The sequence below is a fragment of the Apis cerana genome, linkage group LG8 (genome assembly GCF_029169275.1).
Source record: "Apis cerana isolate GH-2021 linkage group LG8, AcerK_1.0, whole genome shotgun sequence".
NCBI lineage: Eukaryota > Metazoa > Arthropoda > Insecta > Hymenoptera > Apidae > Apis > Apis cerana.
The window spans coordinates 10061109-10083069 of NC_083859.1; the positions used below are offsets into that span (position 1 = coordinate 10061109).

General features: G+C 34.2%; 3 protein-coding genes across 7 annotated transcripts in view; 1 reads left to right on the top strand and 2 right to left on the bottom strand.

Moving 5' to 3' along the window:
- Positions 1-21518, bottom strand: part of LOC108002592 (FK506-binding protein 5) — a 55250-nt gene extending 33732 nt beyond the window's left edge. The window contains exons 1-2 of the mRNA XM_017064355.3: positions 21306-21518; positions 20748-20857 (exon numbers count right to left, since the gene is read on the bottom strand). Coding sequence (XP_016919844.2) covers positions 20748-20809 — 62 coding nt within the window. The 5' untranslated portion in view covers positions 20810-20857; positions 21306-21518. The remainder of the gene's footprint in view (positions 1-20747; positions 20858-21305) is intronic.
- On the bottom strand, positions 17451-20323 carry LOC108002593 (quinone oxidoreductase-like protein 2). The gene is made up of 8 exons (XM_017064359.3): positions 19841-20323; positions 19020-19253; positions 18770-18961; positions 18490-18671; positions 18313-18404; positions 18098-18221; positions 17804-17933; positions 17451-17692 (listed from the first exon to the last, which is right to left on the bottom strand). The coding sequence occupies exons 1-8, from the start codon at positions 20090-20092 to the stop codon at positions 17666-17668; spliced, it is 1233 nt and encodes a 410-aa protein (XP_016919848.1). The 5' UTR covers positions 20093-20323; the 3' UTR covers positions 17451-17665.
- Positions 20322-21961, top strand: part of LOC108002596 (uncharacterized) — a 352190-nt gene continuing 350550 nt past the window's right edge. For all 5 annotated transcript variants that reach the window (XM_062078870.1, XM_062078876.1, XM_062078872.1 and 2 more), the window contains exon 1: positions 20322-20463. The gene's annotated coding sequence lies outside the window, so the exon portion shown is untranslated. The remainder of the gene's footprint in view (positions 20464-21961) is intronic.

The following is a 21961-nucleotide window of genomic DNA, read 5'->3' on the forward strand; positions in this document are numbered from 1 at the left end:
ATTTTTAGAATCCATTACTTTCGGCCATAAACCTGAAAACCTCGAAGCGATGTCAATCGTAAACGAACAATAAGTTGCCTATTATAAAACTAGTACGGACAGAAGAAATTGCAGTTACGATAATAGCGAAACCAATAACTTGGTACACAGCTCGCGCTGCACACATGTGCTGAGGGAGAGAGAGAAAGGGAAAGAGGGAGAAAGAGAGAAAGAAAAGTCAGCCAGACTTTCGTCGACTTTTCCATCTCGGCGTCCATTCGAGCTTTAACCGGCAGATTGCCGCCTCGGATTATGTAAATTGTTACATATACAAAACAAATCTCTCCGCTCGATTGCGCTTAAATGGGCCATTTGTTGATCACCGATACAGATATCTGGTTAGTCCGCGTTACCCCCTTATTACAATTTCAAAATGCCCCCTCGAGGAGGCAGGAATTCGAGCGACAATATTTTCAACAATTCCGCGAGCCTCTGCGGGTTTATTAACATACAAAGAACGGATAAACCGTTCCTGGTCGGAATAATAATTTCGTTTATTTATCAGGCAGAAGGATATGTATGAGATGTGCGCCTTGTCCAACGACTTTGCACGATTCTTTTCCCAGGTATTCTCAGGATTATCGCCCCTTCCAAACATCCCTCTACCTTTTTTTCAATTTTTTTTTGGATGTCAAATCTCGTTTCCCGCCTTCTTCAAATTTCTCAAGATTTCCTGTTTTTACGCACGTTTTAATAGTCCGTTTAAGAAATTTCAGAGTTCCAAAAAAATTATTACTTGGATCGAAAATAAATATGAAAACGGTGAACAAACAATCGAATCTTAAGATATCTCTTGGGAAACTTTTCGAACTGGGGATCGTTAAAATGAGAAAATTCTTCGCTTTCCAAACATCGAAGTGTGTGAAATTTAAAACCGTCATTCTCCATAAACGGATAACGGATTAATTTAAGAGGCAAAGGCTTGAAAGTAATTCAGAATTATCCCAGAATCGATTTTACGCGATATTACAAGGAAATTAAAATCGCAGATCCAACCGATCATTTGTAACCCGCCACGTTTCCGTGCATATGCGATATAAATTCGCTATCGCGCGATCGCGGAGCGTAACATTATCCATATTTAATGCGCGTCGTTTAATAAAACGGAATAAATTGTTACGAAAACGTGTTTACGAAACGCTCGGTGAAATGTCCATTTTCTGGTCTCGCTTCTCGCCGGTGGAGACAAAGTGTAACACTCGTTTTCAACACTTTCGATCTTGGAAAACCATTTTTCCAATTCGATCGAGGGGAAAATATAATCCGCGAGCGTCATCAGCGAGGATTACATTCGGGTCTCGTATTTTCGTTCGAGCTCGGAGGTTGCATGGCGTAAAAATCGAACACGCCATAAATCAGGCCGGCTCTTGTTTCGCCAACCACTTGTTTCGAGGAATTCATTAGAATTCGTTAGAAGTGTCGCGGCACGTTTCTATTGCATTTCGTCGGTCAGATGTAATATCGGATATTCGAATTGCTTTTTTTTGAAGGAAGAGAAAGGAAGGGAGAGAGGGGGAAAATAGATTCGACAACGCTGTAAACGAACGATTTAGAATTTTTCCTGTATTTCCTGTATTTAGAGAGACGTTTTTCGAAGAGAACAGGATCGAGGTACGGAAAATAGAGGCATTCTTGATTGGACATTAAAAAAAAAGGAAAAAATAAACCAAAAAGTAATTAAAATCGGAGAAGTTTGCTCTTAAGAATTCTTCCAAGTCATTTTCACTTTTTAACAACCCATCTAAATTATCTGCTATTCTTCGTCAATTTGACGTGTTTATGCGAATACGGATATTAGTTATTTTTTTAACGATACATTGGCACGAATTCTTACTGCCATTACATAGGCACTTTCTCTTTTTCGAAAAATCTCTGCCGATGATGTCAATCGTGAGGAACACAACTCTAACCCTTGTTCCACGATCCTGCAAATTTCTCTATACGAATTCTCTAAGCCGAAACACAAGTCGAAATATTTCCTTCCCTTTACGGAATGCGTCCGCGTTTCTTCACAATCGAATCCGTTCTTCGACTGGATGATGTCCAGCTGTCCAAATTCTCCGAAATAACAGTGAAATTCCATTATTTTCACGTGAGAGAATCACGTGATTCCTCAAAAATCTATCGAATCTCGTCGAAATGAGTCATAAATCTAGGATAGAATTTAATATGATATATATACCTCGAAAACTTTAAGACCTTGGATACTTTTAGATGTCAATGTCACAAGAAAAGTCAATCATAAAACTGTTCTACTTATTCGTGGCCTACCACGAGTCTCGTGACCACCTCATAAACTCCTCCAAGATCTCGGATTGTTCCAAGATCGAATGAAATATGAAACGTGAGGAGAACGAAGTATCTACCTTAAACAACGAAGATAAAGCTTTGTGATCGGTCCATTAACGGTTCTGGTGCGAATCCAGCGACCTTATGGTCAGCGATCTCGAAAATGTCACGATTCCTCAAGCGTTTCGAAACGGATAACCGTCTCAGATCTTTCGCTCAAAGAGATTTATCTGAAAGAAGTCTTGAACGCATTTCACGATTGCTCGAAAACTTGAAGAAACCCTCTAAAAGTTTGAGAACACAATTTAAGAGATCACACGAGCTCGAAAATGTCAAAAGATTTCACGATAGTTTAAACATCACGAATATATTTGTACACACGATTTCAAAAATATAAATAAGAAAAATCCTGCAAAACCTTTTTTTTTTGCTATTTCTCTAAAATTCTTTTCGAACGAATTTCTTTAGAACAACAAACATTTTCATCTATTCATCAAAAGCCTCGACGGAAATCTTTCTCCTCTGAGAAGAACCGTTCTTAACAGTCGTCTCATTTCTGTCGATGTCTTCTTTATCGATCAGCCAACCAAAGTAATCAAGAATCCCTTCGAAATTCGACGACAAAGGAAATGAACGCTGCATACAGCGGCGAAGAATCTAGATAAAGACAAGAAGCTGAATAGTCTCTGTTTACCGTCGAACAAAATATAGATGTCGCCATCGTATCAGAAACGAGATCGCGGAAGATTAAGCGGAAAATGTGATCATCTCGATTTGTATCAATTTCTGCGTATTCCTCGAATAATTAATGCATCGATTCGAGATAATAAATACAAACAGACGGAAATAATAATTTCAATTCCTTCTCTACGAACGAAGAATGTAATGCACGAAAATATTATTTGGCGTGGTACGGTAGAAAGTTGGGATTTATAGTATTTTTTAATGCGATAAAAATGCCACAGGCATTTTAGAAATCGATCTTCTCGGAAACGACACGCCAGAGGAAAACTTATTCCACATTTTTCGGGATAAGTACATTTCCTTCATAAATTTCAAATATCTTTTGAGCCAAAAGGGGGCTCTTCATTCTCAGATACACCCGGTGTAACTTTGGAAAATTGTAAATTCTGATTGGAGAAGCTGGAGGTAATCTTCGTCAATCTTAATCAAAGTAGTATTTAGTTCCAACGATTCATTTCGACTCGATCTCAAGTAGAGTGGTCTGTGATCCTTGTTTTCCATCCATTTCTCCCATTCCACCTTGTTGAATTGACAGTGTAATTGGATCGATTAAAGTTTAATCGTTAAAGGAACTCGAGGAATAATCGTCTGAACGAAGATGAAAAACAAAGATATCGCTGTTCCTAATGGCTGATTTTACACGTTTAACCACAAATAATTAACATATTGATTCGTATTATTCGTATAATATTACTATCAACTCGATCTTTCCGTTTTTATAAAAGTATTATTATCGTTATCTTCCGTTTCAATATGATAACGAGCTGTGTACATTCAATTTAAATTTTTCTAACCAATAAATCAACTTACTTTTACTCGCTTTTTCTTTTTTAATTATCATTGAAACTGAAAATTCCCCGACCTCGAATGTAATTGACGACGAGAATGAAGAAAACGAGGGAAGAAAAATTTCTCGATCAGGGATGGATTTGGAGGAAAAGGAGGAAGAGAAAGAGAGGAACGAGTGAGAACGGTTCTTTCCGTAATACGACACATTCGGGAAAGTGCCACAATGCATTTCACGGGGCAAAAAATCCCGCTTGCGTAACGCGGTATCGATTATCGGTTGGAGAGTTATCGATCGAATGGAGCAGAATCGGAAGGAAAAGAAAAAAGAGAAACAAAAAGAAAAAGAACGGAGGAAAAAGCTTCTTTGCTTCTTGCCGCCTTTCTAAACTGGTGCTGTGGAACGCGAATTTTTCGTTTTTTCGTTGATAAATTGCATAAAAGGTAAACGCAAAGGAAAGGGAGGAAAGCGTCATAAATCTTGCTGTCTATTTATGATATAATTAAAAGAAGAAAAAAAATTATTGATCGGCGCCATAAAGAAATCTCTCTTTGTTTCTCGAGTATACATTTTTCCGACTTATATTTATATTTCACGAAAAGAAAAATTTCGACGCCTCGTTGAAACCGGTGATTTGATGACACAATTGATGAGCGATAACAAAATTGACAAGAATATATTATTCCATAGAAAACGGAGCTGAGCAAGTGGCACGCGTACATATACACACGTGTATATGTGTTTTCATTTCGCTCGATTACCCAAGAAATCCAGTTTTCGTCAATTACGTAATTTCCGGCCGGTTATAAGTTTGATATAATCTTGAAATTTGAAATCGATTCGAATTCAGTCGTCAAGTTTATCGAAAATATTCGTTTTCTTATTCATCCTTCTTATAAAGTTTATAATGCAACATCTATTCCATTCTATCCCACGCCATTCGCTATCGATTTTCTTAAAGATCGACGAATCTTCTTTCTTCTTCTTTCCTTTTTTTACGCTTTTATCTCAGTTTCAGGTTATTCGCAGATTATTTCAGCCGGTATTATCGTTGAATTTGGAAATGGAAAGAAATCGGAATCGGCCAATTAGAATAAAATAGGAAATTTTTATCCGGTTCCTTCGCGATTTTTCTGATTGGAAACACGGTTGGCACGGATCTTACGCACGATTACCGACCTTTAGAAAGAATGCAGACATTTGAACAAGTGGTTATCGAAAACGAAAGCTAACTGGTTACCCAGTTAGTTGTCCAGCAACTATCCCTGCTGGCGATAGTTCTGGTCTTCTTGTTGCCGTACCCAATGCGCAGCACCCGACTCGATAGATTTCTCTGTTTCGATTCGGAAACGGAGATTTTATGTAACTTATGCCAGCCAGAAATGTCAGTCGGTTTATTTGTTGTTGTCGCCGAATAATTTTCACGATAATTGCCGATTCTCCATAATCGTCGCCACTTTTTTTTTTCAATTGATCAAAATTAACGATAATCAAGACTCTGCGCGTTTTGCTTAAACTCTTTGGAAATTTCTTTGGAAAAGTTTAAAATCAAATTATCGAGCAACCTTATTCTCGTTATCATCATCTACTGGTAATCGCGAATAATTATATTATTTCAATAGTTGTTGTTATTATAATTAATCAATAACTATTTTTTTCTCAGTACAAAGTAAATTAACATTCTTGTTACATCTTTCTTACACGTTTAAACGGCAAACGTGGAATAAATGTGAACGAACTTTTGAGATTCTCAAAGCCAAACATAATAACTCAGTATTAATCACTCGTGTCCGCGATCGATTGGCCATATTATCGGTTATGTATATATTTGTATGTCCACACACGTACACGAGAACCGTGTAAGCTCGTCCGGTTAATTGGTTATAAACGATATATATATATATATATGTACATACAGAGACGATTTTCATTAATGAAAATAATTTCCTCCTCCGCTGGTGGATCGATTCGATAACCGAACAGACGATTCACGGTTCTAAACCGGTTCCACTGGTGTGGTCCAGCGGAGAAAGGCGTTCATTCACGGGCTGAACAATAAATTATTGTGTCGAATTGAGCCGCATAAATTGAAACGGCGAACAATGGAATTTACGCTATCCCTTCGATTACGTGGCTCATTGTGCCCCGCGAAGAAACCTAGCACACCGGGGATAAATGGCGCCAGATACGAAATCGCGGCTCTTATATCCAGCAGCCCGTGAGATTAATAAAGATAAATTTTTCTTAAAACCCTGCGATTCCACTTCAAATTATTAGGATTATTGGTTGAATCGAACGAAATAAATTATTCCAATTATTTGTTCTCCAAGTTGAAACGTCTCTTCTTCGTGGTTGGCAACGATTACGAAACCGATTTTATTAAGCAGATTCGAAAAAATATACTTTTTTTTTCGTTGCAAACGATAGCGATATTAGATTGTAGAAGAAGAAAAAATTAGAAGATTTATTTGAATAAACGTTTGTGTGGAACGAAAGAAAATCGAGATCGTTTATGGCTATCACTGATCTCTAATTGGTAGAAAGTTATCATCAGGTTGCTGATGATTCTTTTCCTCGTTTCGCTCGAGCAGGCGATAGAAAGATGGCAAAAAGAGAAGTGGAGAATGATCGATGATGAGCAGTGAGATCGATCGATTCGACTCGACCTCTTCCTGCTTCCTTGACAGATTTCGATATATATATATACTTTGTCGTATTTTAATAATGTAAAATATATATATATATATATAAATTAACGGAAATTATCTTATAGTTATTTAAACGTTTTTAACATCGGATCGAAGATTTTTATCGAATTCATTATATTTGTTCAAGAGAATTTATTCAACCCTTAAATTCGTTAACAACGAAATATGAATCGACACTATGGGCCAGGTTTATTCGTTATCGATTATTTGTCAGATTTATTGTTGCCGATTCACAATCGAGATCGCGGCGTTTCTCTGTGGCTTAAATAAGAAAGCATTCTCGCGACGTTATCTAACAACGAGAAATCTAAGAGTTCCGTTTCACTTTATGTGGCGAGTTCTACCATATAAATCAAAGCGCAGCTTGCGTATTATCGTTTCTATCGAAGTCGATGCCTCGTTCTAAATATGCTAATAAATCCACGTGATGTAAACGTGAGTGATATGACGATTATACAGGAATCCGTACAACCTTTCCTTTTCCACGTGCTGCAACTTGCTGCACCGCTTCCGAAGTAGATTAATCTTCGAAGGCAAAAAGGAAAAAAAGAAAAAATTGACTGCCGATCGAAAATTAAAAAACACGAAAAATATTTTCGCGTCACATCCTCCAAAAAAAAAGTAAAATTAATTCCTCGTTAAAAGAGATAAAACATACCCGAGTTTTCGAAAAAAAAAAAAAAAAAGAAAAGAAAAAAGAAAAAAAATCTCCATTCAATTTAAACGAAATCCATGGCACGACTTCAACTTTCATCCCATCCATTCATTGCTCAAAGAATGAAAAAGAAATTTCATTTCTAATTACGCCATCCAAATAATTCCTTTCGAAGAATCCGCGTCATCGACTTTCAATTGCTTATGGCGCTCGTTTCACGGCTCCAATACGCAACACGAAACGTAAGGAGAATCCCCGTTAAATTGTCTTCACGCGGTCGTCAATCAGTGACATCAGCGAGGCACGCTTTCTTAATGCCACGCGGCCGTCGCGGCCCGCTAAACAAAAATAAAGATTCCACACTATTGTTAGGTGGGGGATTCCCTTATGCAACAGGTGGCTAACCTGACTGCCAGACCCTGCCCGCGAAAAAATCCTCCTGCCGAGAAGGTGCAATCCTTGCTGCTTGTACACTACCGGTCAAAATGTTTCCTAATCCAAAAATGTGTTTAAAATGTTCTTCCTACCTCAAAAATTGATCGATACAATTGATATATCGATGTATCGATCAATCTTGTGATCTTATTATTCCTTGTTAAGGAAAGTAGAGAACGGTTCCGCGATAATTTAGCGTATCCTTTTTTACCGATCGAGGCAGGATTCGTGCAAACATATTCTCACCGGAGAATGGTTTCCAGAGCAACCGATGGTGTAATTGAATTCGTACTTCCCACTGTTGTGCAGTGAATTGCTCGATTCGATAGATTCAAAAGCGGTTTAAAGATGTATCGTTGTACATGGTACGGTGATCAATTTCAATTCTAGTTGAGGAAATAACGGTGCTGAACGGTGTTCTAATGGACGTGTGTCAAGATCTACGGGCTATTTGGCGAGAAACTGAGCGAGGAAGTGAAGCAATGATAGGTGGAAGTTCGGTATACGATGTCTGTAATTTCTTGCTGATCGGTCTGGTAATTTGAAGATTTTTGTAGCCTATTGTGCGTTTATTGTGAATATTATCAGTGTAAAAGTGGTGTTTGGGTTATTTTTCATCATTTTCTGACCATTATTTTCCCAGAAAATTTAAAAGGAAATAAAGCAACAATGAAAAGAAATTTAATAGAAGGTATTTATAGGCGATTTGTAGCGTATAATAATTTAAGAAATCCTTGTGCCATTATGCGTTTTATACATACGTATATATATTGAATACTTGTTCGATAATAGATAGAAATTTATGGAGAATCTTATCAAAAATAATAATGATTAGAAGTCTATAAATGTTTATGGAATTATAATATAAGCAAACAGGCTACCTCAACACGATAATTCGAAAATACCCACAGGCTATTATTAGCACGTAACGAATAACCATTTGAGAATGTCATAAGGAAAACTAATGCTGGCCAACTTAACTCGTTATTTAAATCAAAATTTTTCCATTATTTTCAATCCTATACGATTAATGGCTATACCAATTTCAAACACGATAGATAATTAAACAAATCCTTATAAGCGGAAACTTATTAATATAACCTCCATATCCTATCATCTCAACATATCTCGGGATTATTACCATGATAATGAAGTAATAAGTGAAAAAAAAAAGAAAAAAAAAAGAAGAAGAAGAAGAGAAAAAAAAGAAAACACGCAGAGAAATCATTCAGAGAATTACTCGATCCGATGTTAAATCTCGAATTATAAATTGACAATCGAATCAAGGTGAAAAGAAAATCGACGAACCTGTGGTATCCCGCTCGATTAATCCTTCAAGATTCTGGCCGGGTTCTCAGCTGTTGGGTATCAGCAGCAGCGCGGAGGGAGGGGGAGGAGGGGGGAGGGGAGAGAGGGAGGGGGGGAGGGGAATTCTCCTCGACGAGGACGAGCTATCTGTCCCTTGAAGCACGCAGGATCTCGCGCATGTTACCGCACAGGGTATTCCTCACAACGGGCACGAGTCATCGTGTCCAAACACCCACAAGTTCCTCATCGTTTCGATCGAATCTCGAACACCATTGATATATATATATATATATATATACATATAACTCGTACTCAGCGTGTTATTACCTTCTATATGCACCTGAGTATCAGTCACTGTACGGGTAAACACTTTCTTCCCCTCTCCTCCTCTCTCTCTCTCTCTCTCTCCCTCCCTCTTTTTGTCCGCGGGCACGAAAATAACCGCGATTGCACAGAACACGTCGACGATTTCTTCGAGTTACGAATTCCTGGGGCGACACGTGCCGAGATCGGTTTCCAAACACCTGGAGAACCGACTCTGGAACAAGACTCTACCCTGGATAGAGTGTCTTGCGAGTTGGTACGTTTGGATCGTTCGATATTCGAATGACGTGTAATCTTTTCTTTTTTTTTTTCTTAATCGTTCAACCAGGTGACAAGGAAACTCGTCTTGATTTATTTTATATTTATATATATATATATATGTATATGTATATATCCGGGATAAACCGTTCGATTTATTATTATTTATATCACTTTCGCGAATTTCTTTCTCCCCTTATTTCTTTTCTTTTCTTTTTGTCGATCGTTGGTTTGGAGGAGCACTGATAAAAGAACAGAAAGGGGGTTGGTTAGAGGGGGAGGACGGGGGGAAGGGAGGGTGGGAATTATTGGCGAGCAACACACGAGGGAAACGCGCACGAGGGGGGGCCCCACGAAGAACACACCTCGAGATTTGTCAACCTCGCTCGGTGCAGGCGATCGTCAGACTAAAGTCGTCGTTCCACTGGAAACCGAGTACGTGCATGGCTTTCTTATCCCTCCTGTTAGCTCGAAATCCATTCCTTCTCTCTCCTGCTCGCTCGGCCGGCCTCAACCTCTCTGTCCCTCCAACGACCGTTTCGCTCGCTCTCCCTCTCTCCACAGCTCTATCACCGGGTCCAGAATGGAGGGGAGGCCGAGTCCAAGGATATTCAGGAGCCGTGGAAAAATATATTTTGGTGTCCAGTTTGGGGACACCGATTTTCGATGATCGAAATTTTCGAAAGTCAAAATTCCCTCTCTCTTTTTTTTCTTTTTTGACAATTGCCGATCGATCTTCGACAATATGCTTCAAAGATGTATTCTTTTCTTTGGAATAAAAGTTTAATACATCGATTTGGGATTAAGTTTCTTCAAAGGAAAGAAATCGTCCAAGTGAAAACAAATTTGAAAACACAGGTGTTTTATTGATCATCAGAGGATGAAAATTATTAAATTTCCTTTTAAATTTCCACTTCATAAATGATAAATATCGGTTGCATTGATTCCTCGCGCGTTAACGATACTCAACGAACGAGGTAAAAGAGGAGAGAGGCGAGTAGATCGATGTATCTTCGCTTCTGGCACCCTGTAATTTGTGCACAGGCGAAAACCGTTTCTCAAATAACCATTAACTGTAATTTTGATATTGTTGTTATTCTACGCTCCAATCGTCAATCTTTTTGGAAACTTTCTGTAACTGCTTCGAGGAATTTATGTTAATGGAAGTATAGATTAATCGGTTCTGAAAGGTATTAACGAAATCGACAATTAGATCGCGTGGGCGTGGTCTTGTTTTTTATTCGTCACAGCAATTCGAGTGTTTTGGCCTTGTTATTAACGTCGAATTTTACATTTTAAGGTAACCGGATCTGTAACGTGTCCACGCGTAGTGTAATTCTAGATTAATCTACATCTCTTACTCCTTCCAAAGTATTAATTTGCATCGTTATTACTCTACCAGGATTTCTTTTATTTATTCGTTTTAATTTTTTTTTTTTTCGTTATCTATTACGTCAATAATAAAGTTGACTTTAAACTATTATTAACTATATAAACTATTATAAACTATTATACTATTAAACTACTATTAAATTATATTTAATAGCTCTTTGATCGATCGATATCTCTTTCTTCATCCTCAACGTCACGTTTCTATAATTCACAAACATGATAATGAAAACATGGAAATATTAAAAAGAAGTATATTTTCTCAATCTCGAGGGTCGTTTTCAGATAAATTCACGCGAGAAAGTTCCAAATTTTCATCCCTCGATCGATCCATTAACGTTATTATATAATAATTACAATATAATATTTACAAATTGTCATTGCACCCAATTCACTCGTTTCTTCGACTCTTGTCGAGATTAGTGCGCGCTCTAAACGCACGCAAGCGTTTGATTGATCGATCTAGAGAACACAAAGGTTTTGAAACGAAGAAGAAAAAAAAGAAAAAAAAATTCGATCGCACGGCATTGAGACAGCTGTTTGGAATTCATACTATTCCCTGGGCTGGATACGAGCGCGACGCGAAAATAGAACAGAACAGGAAGGCGGAGAGAAAGAGAGTGCCGCAACGAGAGCTAAGAATCAGCTGAGAAAAGTGCGAGGGAAAAGTGAGCTGGATGGCCTTCGCGACAATTCACTCGTTTTACCTCTTGTTTCGCCGTTCGAATTCGCCTCTATCGGCAAAACCGATCGGCTTTCCGTCAATTCTGCTCCACCGATCGAAAAGGCATCGGCCATTTTTTTTTCGGCCGTAATAAATCATCCAGACTTCCAATTCGCGAACATCGGCCCCTTCGATTATTGTTTTCTCGCGGGAATTTTGAGAGATAAATCGAGAAAATATTAAACAAATAATCGAATATCGTGTCGACGCTATTAATATTCCGCGAAGAGAATATTATAGAGAAATAATATACGGAAGATATATCTGGAATCGAGACGTTGATTATTGTAATAATGAAACGCGATTGACGAAAGGTCAGTAGAAGGAAAACTAGTCCATTTTAATGTTAAATCGTAAATTGGCATAAATCTTCGCGAGATAATGAAATTTATGAATCCCCGTTCGAGGAAGTGAAAGGTTTTACAGGATTAGAAACAGATATCTTTCGTAATTGATCAACAGATGCATCTGCTCGGACGCTACGGATTTATTAGGATCGAAAAGATCACGGGGTAAATGCCAATTTGGTGCGAGTCTCGATCGAGAGAGGAAGCTCACGAAGGAAAAGAAAAAATAATAATGATAATTGTCAGAATACCAAACTCACAATTACAAAAATTATTCTCCTCCAAGAAGAATAAAAAGAAACAAAAATAACAACCCATAATTTTTTGAGCTTCTCAAAAGAGTAACCCCCTTATTATTTAATCAACGATTTATTTCACGAGCTACTTCTCGTATTATTTCATCAATATTTCGTCGACTCTCCTCTGTCGACACCGTGACGAAGCGTAATTAAAATATCGAGTGGCGTTTAAAATATTGCACAAAGTCGATCCCCGATTAATAAGTCTCCGCGGCTGAAAAAAGAAAAAAAAGAATCCTATCCCGGCGGCTGGGACAGAAATGTGGTGTTCTCGCGCACAACGATCGTGTTAAAGCTGGCAACTTGCGGAGAAAGGCGGCCACCCACCGGTTTACACAACTCTTTGCTCCAGTTATTAGTATGTGTATCTTTTGCGGCTCGACCCAAGTTGACATGGCACGACAATATCGTCCTGGGCGTACTTGAACCGATCGTTTCGTTCGAGCTCGCAAAATTACCATTATATTTCGTCGAGAACGAAATTAATTTCGAAATAGAAATGTCGATCAATGGTTCCAAATCAATCGTAATGGTGATTATCCTTCGAATTATATATATATATGTATATCCTCATTTCACGATAACAAGAGGGGAAATTGAGTAATCGAGAGTAAATTAATTGTGATCTCTAATTGCGATTGAATTGTCAAAATTGGCGGAGCCGATGATGGGATGATCGAAATTTCAATCCCGTCAAAGCGATTGATTAACTATGGTCGTTGCGGCCGATGAAAGTGTTATCATTTCATAATGCCACAGTGACAGAGAGCTAACCATTGTTAGGCCGGCCTATCTACGTGCTACCAGACTACTGAGTGGCACAACAATACCGGCCAGCCATGGGTCCCCGCATAACATTAACGCCAGCCTCTGTCGTAACTTTATTATCGGCCGCGGCGTGCCTAGAAATATGCCGAGCCATAGAAAACCGATCATAATTACCACTGACACCCGCAATTTCCGTCTCAACCCTTCGCGCCCGAGCACGAGCAAATTAATTTGCCGGGAATAAAGCGTTTTATGGGGAGCCCGACATTTTATAATTTTGCAATTTGCGCCAATGAGGATTTTTAGAGAACGGGATATTTTTACGAGAACGACACGTGGCGTGAAAGTAGATCGAGTAAATTGTCTTTTAATAACAAGTTTCTGTGATTCGCGTGCGTTTTAATTTGTACGCTTCGTTCGTTTCTTGGTAAAAGAAAAAAAAAAGTTGCATACCTAATATATCGTGAAAAATCGTTAGATCACAATTAAAAGATTGCAATTATGCCACGGATCTTAAAAAAACAAGGAAAGGGGAAAAAATTGAAATGGAAGAATTTTCAAGTTTCCTGTTACTAAATTAAAAAAAGAAATTTAAATCAGAGAGCAACGCAAGTGTTTCGCAAAATGTTTGCGTTTTGCAACTCAATTACATGTTAACATTTTGAAAACGTGATATGAATTGAACGGAGATCGCTAAAGAACGAAGTATTATATTCGCGAAATTATATTTATTTATAAATAAAAGAAATAATAAATCACAGGTTCGTTTAAAGTAAAGTGCGATAGAATGATGAGTTTGAAAGATAATTTATCCGCTATGCACGCTAATCGCCGAGCGGTTAACCTTTGATAATTATCGATCTGAAACACTTCCGTTCAGAAAAAATCTTTTAAATGTCGCCGATCACTCTTTTATCGCAACGTTACATCAATAATTAATGTAAACCTGGCGATTTTTATCTCGTGCAAAAAACAAAATTGATTTACAATTAGCGAGGCGTTGCGTGAAATGTTTCTCTCGCATCTGGAAGACAAGAATATTCAGAAAAATGTGAAAATAAGTAGAAAATCAAATTATGATTGATACTTTGAAAGTGTTGAATAAAAATCGGAAAATTTTGCAAATTTAAAGCACATTGAATTAATCGTTATGAAATTTCCGATAAAATTATTCCGATATTTCGAAAGTTAAATTCATTACAATAATTTTTAATTCAAAATTACTCGATTGAATCGCTTAAAAATCATTTTCGACGAGAATCTAACAATTTTAACAAAAAGAAGAAAAAAGAGAGAAAGATTCAAGAATGCGTGCAATCGCATCCACGGATCGATAATTTGGACTAATGCGAAGTAATCGTACACAGAACGCAATGGCGCACGTGTGGCCTATAATGTAACAGAGGCGAGCAATTTACCGGTCGAGCCGAAGGAAAAGCCTTGCAAATGTCCCTTGCTCTTTTCTAATCATATTAGCATATCTAGGTGAACCATGCTCTCGAGAGTGATTGTACAGATACGCGATACCAGAGGCCATTTCCTTTTATCGTTCTCGCAGACAGAGCGACAAATGCCGCGTAACTGCCACGCGGATATATGCGACTGTCGTAAGCCTCTCCCACTCGTTTCGCGCCACGTACGCGCCTCTGTTTCTCGGATCCAGCGGATCTCGTTCCTGTTTTGCAACCCTGTCGAGATCCGCCATCGATCGTCGTCCGTGTCGGCCAGATCAATTCCCTTGATCCGCGGACGAGCGAATCTCTGTACGATGGAAACGACTTTACTGACGAGTTAAAAATATGACGAGGAATAATTAATAAAAATTAACGAGGCTGTTCGTTGATTCTTTCCGAAACTTGTTAGATGAGTTGGGATTCGGCGAATTTGTTTAATTGGAATCCTTTTTTTGTCGTAGAAACGAGCTGCTTGATTACTACCTATTAAGTTTAACTTGTGTTAAAATCTTTATTGAAAATTATATAAAATTAATCGCTTAATAGATCTGCCGTGTTACGCCTCGTGTCCAAGATACACGATCTTTCAATTAACCCGATGCTGGAAAGAGGATCCGCGGACGATTTGCTTGCCAGATGTCGGAGGTGGAGGAGAAATAAAGGTTCTCGTGTAGATCGAAAGGACAGGTTACATAATAAAATACATCGAGCGCAAAAAGTCAAGTTTCTCAAGTACTTTCGCGTCGAACGTTTCTCTCTCTCTCTCTCTCTCTTCTCCCCCTCCTCTTCGAGTGAATCGATGGATTTTAGAACGCGTATTTTATTACACGACACGCGTGCCCTTCGAAATTCCCACTTATCTCTCCAACGATCGCGAAATGGAGCAATTGAACGCCGAAAATGGCGCCTCTGTTCGATTTCTGACGTAATTTCGGCCCATTGATTGACATAGCATCGATACATCGATCGTTTGCTTTTAACGTAATATGTTACGTTAAAACGTTCGAGTGGTCGAAGAAAGGATTAATTAAATTAGCTATTTTGCGAATGGTATGATTTCATGATGATGTATTCAATGCAGGTTATTCGGATTGGAAATTTAAAATTTAAAATTCTATGCGAAGGAAATTAATGGTTTCACGTTCTCAGGATATATGAAGTAGTGAAGACGTAAACTGTTTATATTAGGTAACTGTTTCTTGAGAAAACTCGTCTCAAATTGATTTTAATTATCGTTAAATTTTTTTGATATGATTTATGCATATTATTGATAATAGAACTCGTCTTCAGAAATAAATCTGACTCTTTTTTTTCATAAATATGAAATATATATATATATATCTTGTAAATAAATAACAAGAATCTAATTGAAAAGAATTTCATCAAGCACAAAAGTCTTTTCTATTATCATAATACTTATTATCATAAAGCACGACTAATTAATGAAAAACCAGATCCGTTACGGGATCAAATAATAAAAAAAATTCTTTTAATTAAAAATCTGGCTTTACTTGCTTAATAGCCATAATCTAGTTACAATTAATTAACTAGAATAAAATCTTTCTCTTTGATTTAAACAGATAAAAAAAGATGAAAAAAGACAGGTCAAAAGAAAAATATTACAAAAATAATGAAATTTCGTTCTGCAAATGAACAAAAACGAAATAAGATAATTCAGAGGAGAATAAATCGTGACTAAGATTCGGATAAAAGCGATATTTGTCACTTTTCCTCGGTCAGATTGGAGCTACAAGATTTCCAGAGAAAGCAACGTCATTTGCATAAAGAGTTTGCGATATCAGAGTCAATGGACGATCGAATATTGAAATTGTGTCTTACCACGTCTATATCATTATCCAGAATCCCTTGAACCAATTATAATTCTCGATATTAATTCATTTTTTTTAATGAATAATTTCTCTTTACAAAAACAATTTCTATAAATGGAATACCAAATATATTATTGATACTATCCTTAATGATAAAAAAATTAAAAAAAGAAATATTTTCTGAGATTGTTCGACTGAAAATAATTTTACAAGGACTTTGCCCGAGGGCTGACCATATTGAGTCACTCGATTCACGCAATCTGGAGCACCCACGCCACTTTACGATCCCAAATCACGGTTATCAATTAATCAACACATTTAACCCTGCCGTCATTCGACCCCCGTAGTGAACGAATTCGAAAGGACAATCCTTTCGAACAGTGTGGTTAAATAATCGACCTACTTTTCACGCTATTCGTAATTTACCAACTATTTATCTAAATAAAAATATGCATATAATGGTATTCGTTTTTGTTGATCAATTTTCTGCATACTCAACATTTCTCTAGCTACATTAAACGTATCAGAAGAAAAAGATTAAAGAATTTCTACCAATCTTGGATCATTATTCCCAGAGTACCGATAATGGCCTCATAACTTAAGATCGAAATGCATGTGTATCACCCTGTCAACTATGTGTTACAAAAGCACAATCACTTTTCTTCACCTCGAATCGAACCTGACAGAGGAACGCAACAAAATTCTTTGCTACCATTAAGGGGAACATATTTATAATCGACGATTTCACGAAGGACCGTTCTCAGGACTTTTACTTCGTGCTTCCTTTCGTCGATAGCATGGTAACAAAATGCTCCAGTTTCGATAAAGGGGTGTTGAGCAATCGATAATGACCACAATCAAGTTAGTACGACATTGCTACCTAAGAACAATCGTAATTTTCCATTGTTTCGAGTAAACCAAAATAATGTTAAAATATAAGAAAAAATTATGAAAATAAAAATTGATTATAATTAATTTTAGACGATTGCAAATTTTAAGATAAATAGAGAAAAAAAGATACTTACTGTGTACTTAATTTTCTATCTCATAAGAAAATGCAAAATATTTATTAAGAAATAAAGTACAGAAAATATAAATATAAAATTGATTTATTTCTAATATAATTTTTATATATTTAATAAAAAACTTAACTAAATATATCTTAAATATATTCAATATTTTTTATTAATTGCGATATTATTTACGATAAAACTTATGATAAAACTTTCAAGTATTTTTTTAATAAAAAAATTTGTTTATTTATAAAATATCATTTTTTAAATTTTTTCGCTTTAAATTTCTAAAAGTCTAGCTATTTTTTATATCAACAATTACCTGTGAAATGAATGATTTTAATTTTTAATTTTTAAATAATTATAAATAATTTAAAACATAAGATAGATAGAATAATAATTATGATTAATAAATTTTATTTCTCACACTCACTTTTCCTGGAGATTTATTATTAAGAATAAATTCCAATGCATCATTTACTTTTGGCAATCCAACAGTCAATACAGATGTTGGATTAATCAAACCTTCCTCAATAAATTGTAAAACATCGTCTCCAGCTTGTCTAGTTGAACAAAATTATAAAATATATAAAATTAAAGAATATCATGTAATTTAAATCTAAATTTAATTTCTTTTAATTGTGATTTAACAATTATTATTATTTCTTAATAATTTATTAAGAGATAAAATTTATGAAACATTTTAATTTAGTAAAAATTATTATACCGATATATCTCAGGCTTCTCCTTCCTATATTCTCTTAAATTGATTCCACTAATAGTAAAACCATTTTTTGATGCATCAGAATCATTTTTTATAGTTGCTGTTGTACCAGCAATCACTATCCTCCCTTTATAACAAAAACATTGAATAAATCATCCAATTTAATTTAAAATAATTTAAAATTTTTTTTAAATTATTTTTTTAAATTATTTCTGTACCTTCGCGAGAAAAATGATGTAATACAACAGCAAAATTATCATCACGTAACAAATCTTGTATTGTTATTTCACTTTTGTAAATATTAGTAAAACTAAAAATATAACATAATTATTATCATTGTTTTTAATTAAATTTAACTAAAATCTTACATAAGAATCAATTCTCATTAAACTTACCAACTTAATATTTTTTTTAAATATTCACCATCTGCATCATCAAAAATTTTTTTAATATTTTTCTCTGCAGCTATCTCTTCAATTTGTTTTAATAATTTACGATCTTTATATTTAAAAGAAGCAACCACACCTTTTTCTCTAGCAAGAGCTGCTCCATCTTCAGTAGCACAAACACTAATTACCTGAATTAATAATCATCGCGAACTTATAACAAAAAGTGATTACATTAGACTTTTTATTTGATGTATATACATATAAATCTCAGGAATTAAATTCTAACCTTAGCTTTAAATACATTTGTAGCAAGATCAACTGCAGCTAAACCAGTGCTACTTATCCCAATATTAATAAAAATAATATCTTCTTCTAGAATGCTAACTTTATTTTCTAATGCAATTAAAGCTGTAATATAATCATCGAGTAAACCCACTACATCAACAGATTTTATTCCAGAAGGTATTTTCCAGATATCCTAAAATTTTGTGTTTATAATAGAATAAAATACAAATGATTAATTGAAATCTGCTTACAGTAATTTCTGCTATACACTGTTCAGCTAAACCTCCATAACGCTCCTTATTAAGGGCAATAACTTTATCCCCAATTTTATATCCTTCTTTTTTTGCCTCTTCCCCAACTTGAATCAATTTTCCAACAAATTCATAACCAAGCACAATAGGTAAAGTTGGTTTAAATGTATGTAAATTTTTTGCTAATAATGCATCTGATGCATTGAAAGCACAATAATCAACATTTATAAGGACCTACCAATGCAAAGATACATTTACTTTTTAATAAGAAGTCTATCCAAAATCTAATTTATTATCACAAAAAAAATTACTTAGAAAAAATTTTAATTTAAATTTAATTTAATTTAATAAATAATCTATAAATATTTAATAATAAATAATCTAATTTACCATAAAAAAATATAAAATATTTAAATCTTATTAAATAAAAGTATATTAAAATTAACTTTTAGAAAATTATTAAATTCTTTTATTTTTAATTAAATTGATATGAAATTAAATTGATATTAAATGAATATGAAATTTTCACTTAAAAGTTTCATATTCATTTTGTCTAATTCTAAGCTATATAAAAAATTATTGTGTATTTTGTTCTTATCGTTTTCCATATTAACGTCCTCCTTATTATTTATATAAACAATATCATTGTATATGATATAAAATATATAAAAAACATTGTTTAGTTCAAAATATCAGAATGAAATAATTAATTCAATTAATTAGAAAAATTGATATTAGACAATTGAAAGTATTTAAAAATAGAACAAAAATACTTTAAAACTTGTCATTTAAAATTGTAAATCTTTATACATTAAACTTACTTCATTTGCTTCTAATGTTTTGGGAGATTCAATATTTTCTAAAATAAGCGGATCAGAGAATTTCTTCAAAACTGCAGCAGAAATTTTGCCTGGTTCTGAAGCCGGCATACCACTTTTTGCATTTTCTTCTAGGTTGGAAGACTTTTCATTTTCAATAGAACTAAAACTAACAATTCTTGAACGCATTAACGACTTTTTCAAATGATTACTATAAAAATGCGCAAAAATTCTTCTGCTTACTAATGTCGACATTTTTTTTCAACCTAAAATTATTATTTAGAATAACACCCACACAAAACTATGGAACCATTTGTCGAATGCGAACGCGCATGCGCAATGCTAATTCAATATCGAATTTCAAAATTTTAATATCGATAAGCCTAAAATCGAAATAAAATATTTTCGTATATCGATATTTTAAATCTTTAACGAAACAATTTTAACGCGCAGTTAACTGTGGGACGTCGTAATATAAATTTATAATTTGTGTAAAATGGTGTTTAATAAAAAATAACATGAAAAAAGTGTTCAATACAAATATGTTATATGTGAATTATGAAATAATCATTTTAAGCTGCATTATATCAAGCTTTCAATTATTTTTAGACATCAAATTTAAAAAGGTCAGTAAAAGAAAATTTCATTTTCATTGTATCGACATTTTTCAAATGCATTTGCAAATGCATCAGATTTTTTTATTGATTTTATCGATCAATATTCATTTAATTATTAAAATATCAATTTTTTATTCATTCGTATTCTATTCGTAACATGTTTTTAAAAAATTTGTAATTTAATTTTTAATATATAATATGAAGTATACAAAATTTTGATTATGTATATTATAGTTTTGAGATTTCGTTACATTCGTATAAAATAAAAAATATATAGCAATGAAATAACTCACCTATCGCCAAATGTATGAAATATCCAAGTCTTGATGAAATTTTCGTGACTGTTAAAGGACATGTAGACTGTTTCAGTGAAAACGTCGTAGAATCCATAGTCAAAAATCTACTATCAAATAGAAAAGAACGCAAATGAATTAAAAAAAAGTACAAATATGAAAATTTTAACTTAATATTAAATATAAATTTTAACTTAATAATTGACAAAATTTTATTCAACGATATCATATTATTTTATACTACTATAAAAAAATATACAAAATTATTAGTATAAAAATAATTAAAATAGGGGAAAAATTAAATTTTTGCCATGTAAAAATTTTCGCTAATTTTCATCTTAAGCTAATTTCTAAATTATTAAAATTTAATCAAATTAATAATGGATTTTATGAGAAATAATAGAAAAAAACGAAAATGCGTTGTTTCGCAATATGATGCAATCTCGATAGTTTTCATTGCAAAAAAATTAATAAAATTATAATAAATAAAAAAAATTAATATTTATAAATGTAATTGTTTCTTAAAGAAATAATTATTAAAGTATTTCTTCACTATACCTGATAAACAAGATAAAACTTTACACAACACTTGTTTCGTTTGATTTATTCACTGAAATTAAAGCTAATTAAAAACTTTTAATTGAAAACAAATAAAAAATTTGAATATAAACTTCAACAGGAAGTACAAGTGCTAAAGAAGTAGTCGCGAAACTGTTATCCCAATGATGTTCAAAGAGGGAGTGATTTGGTCGATTTTTGTTTCTTCCAACAAAGTCAAGTCTCCCCACCAAGCTTCTACTATATTTTTATTTTTTTTTTCTGAACATCTTCATTAGTTTGTTATTGCTTTCTCGTTGGAAAATTATCTAGATTTTTAAAATATAGATTTTTAATTTTATCAGAAATTGTTATGCATTGTATTTAATTCGATTTAATAATAAATTTATTATTATTTATTTAATAAAATATTATTAAAAATATAGGAAAATCTTTTAAATACGTGGAAAAGGATAAAATGATAAAATACAAAATATTTGAACTTTATTTATTGAGTTAATGTATAATTGCAACTGATTTTTCTCTTTTTTCTTGTTTTAATGATTGTTACATTATTATATTTTATAACAAAGAATTCATTATATATAAAAGACTATGAAAATTAAGTACAACATTTATGCAACGAATAAAAATGGCTATAGAAGATTCGCTTTACA

Excerpts from the sequence above, each read along its gene's own strand:
- LOC108002593 (XM_017064359.3), bottom strand. The coding sequence starts at position 20,092 with ATGTCGACATTAGTAAGCAGAAGAATTTTTGCGCATTTTTATAGTAAT. Across the intron at positions 18,222-18,312 it reads ACATCATTTTTCTCGCGAAG|GGAGGATAGTGATTGCTGGT; the intron begins GTACAGAAATAA and ends TTTGTTATAAAG. Across the intron at positions 17,693-17,803 it reads ATAATAAATCTCCAGGAAAA|GTAATTGTTGATATAAAAAA; the intron begins GTGAGTGTGAGA and ends TTCATTTCACAG.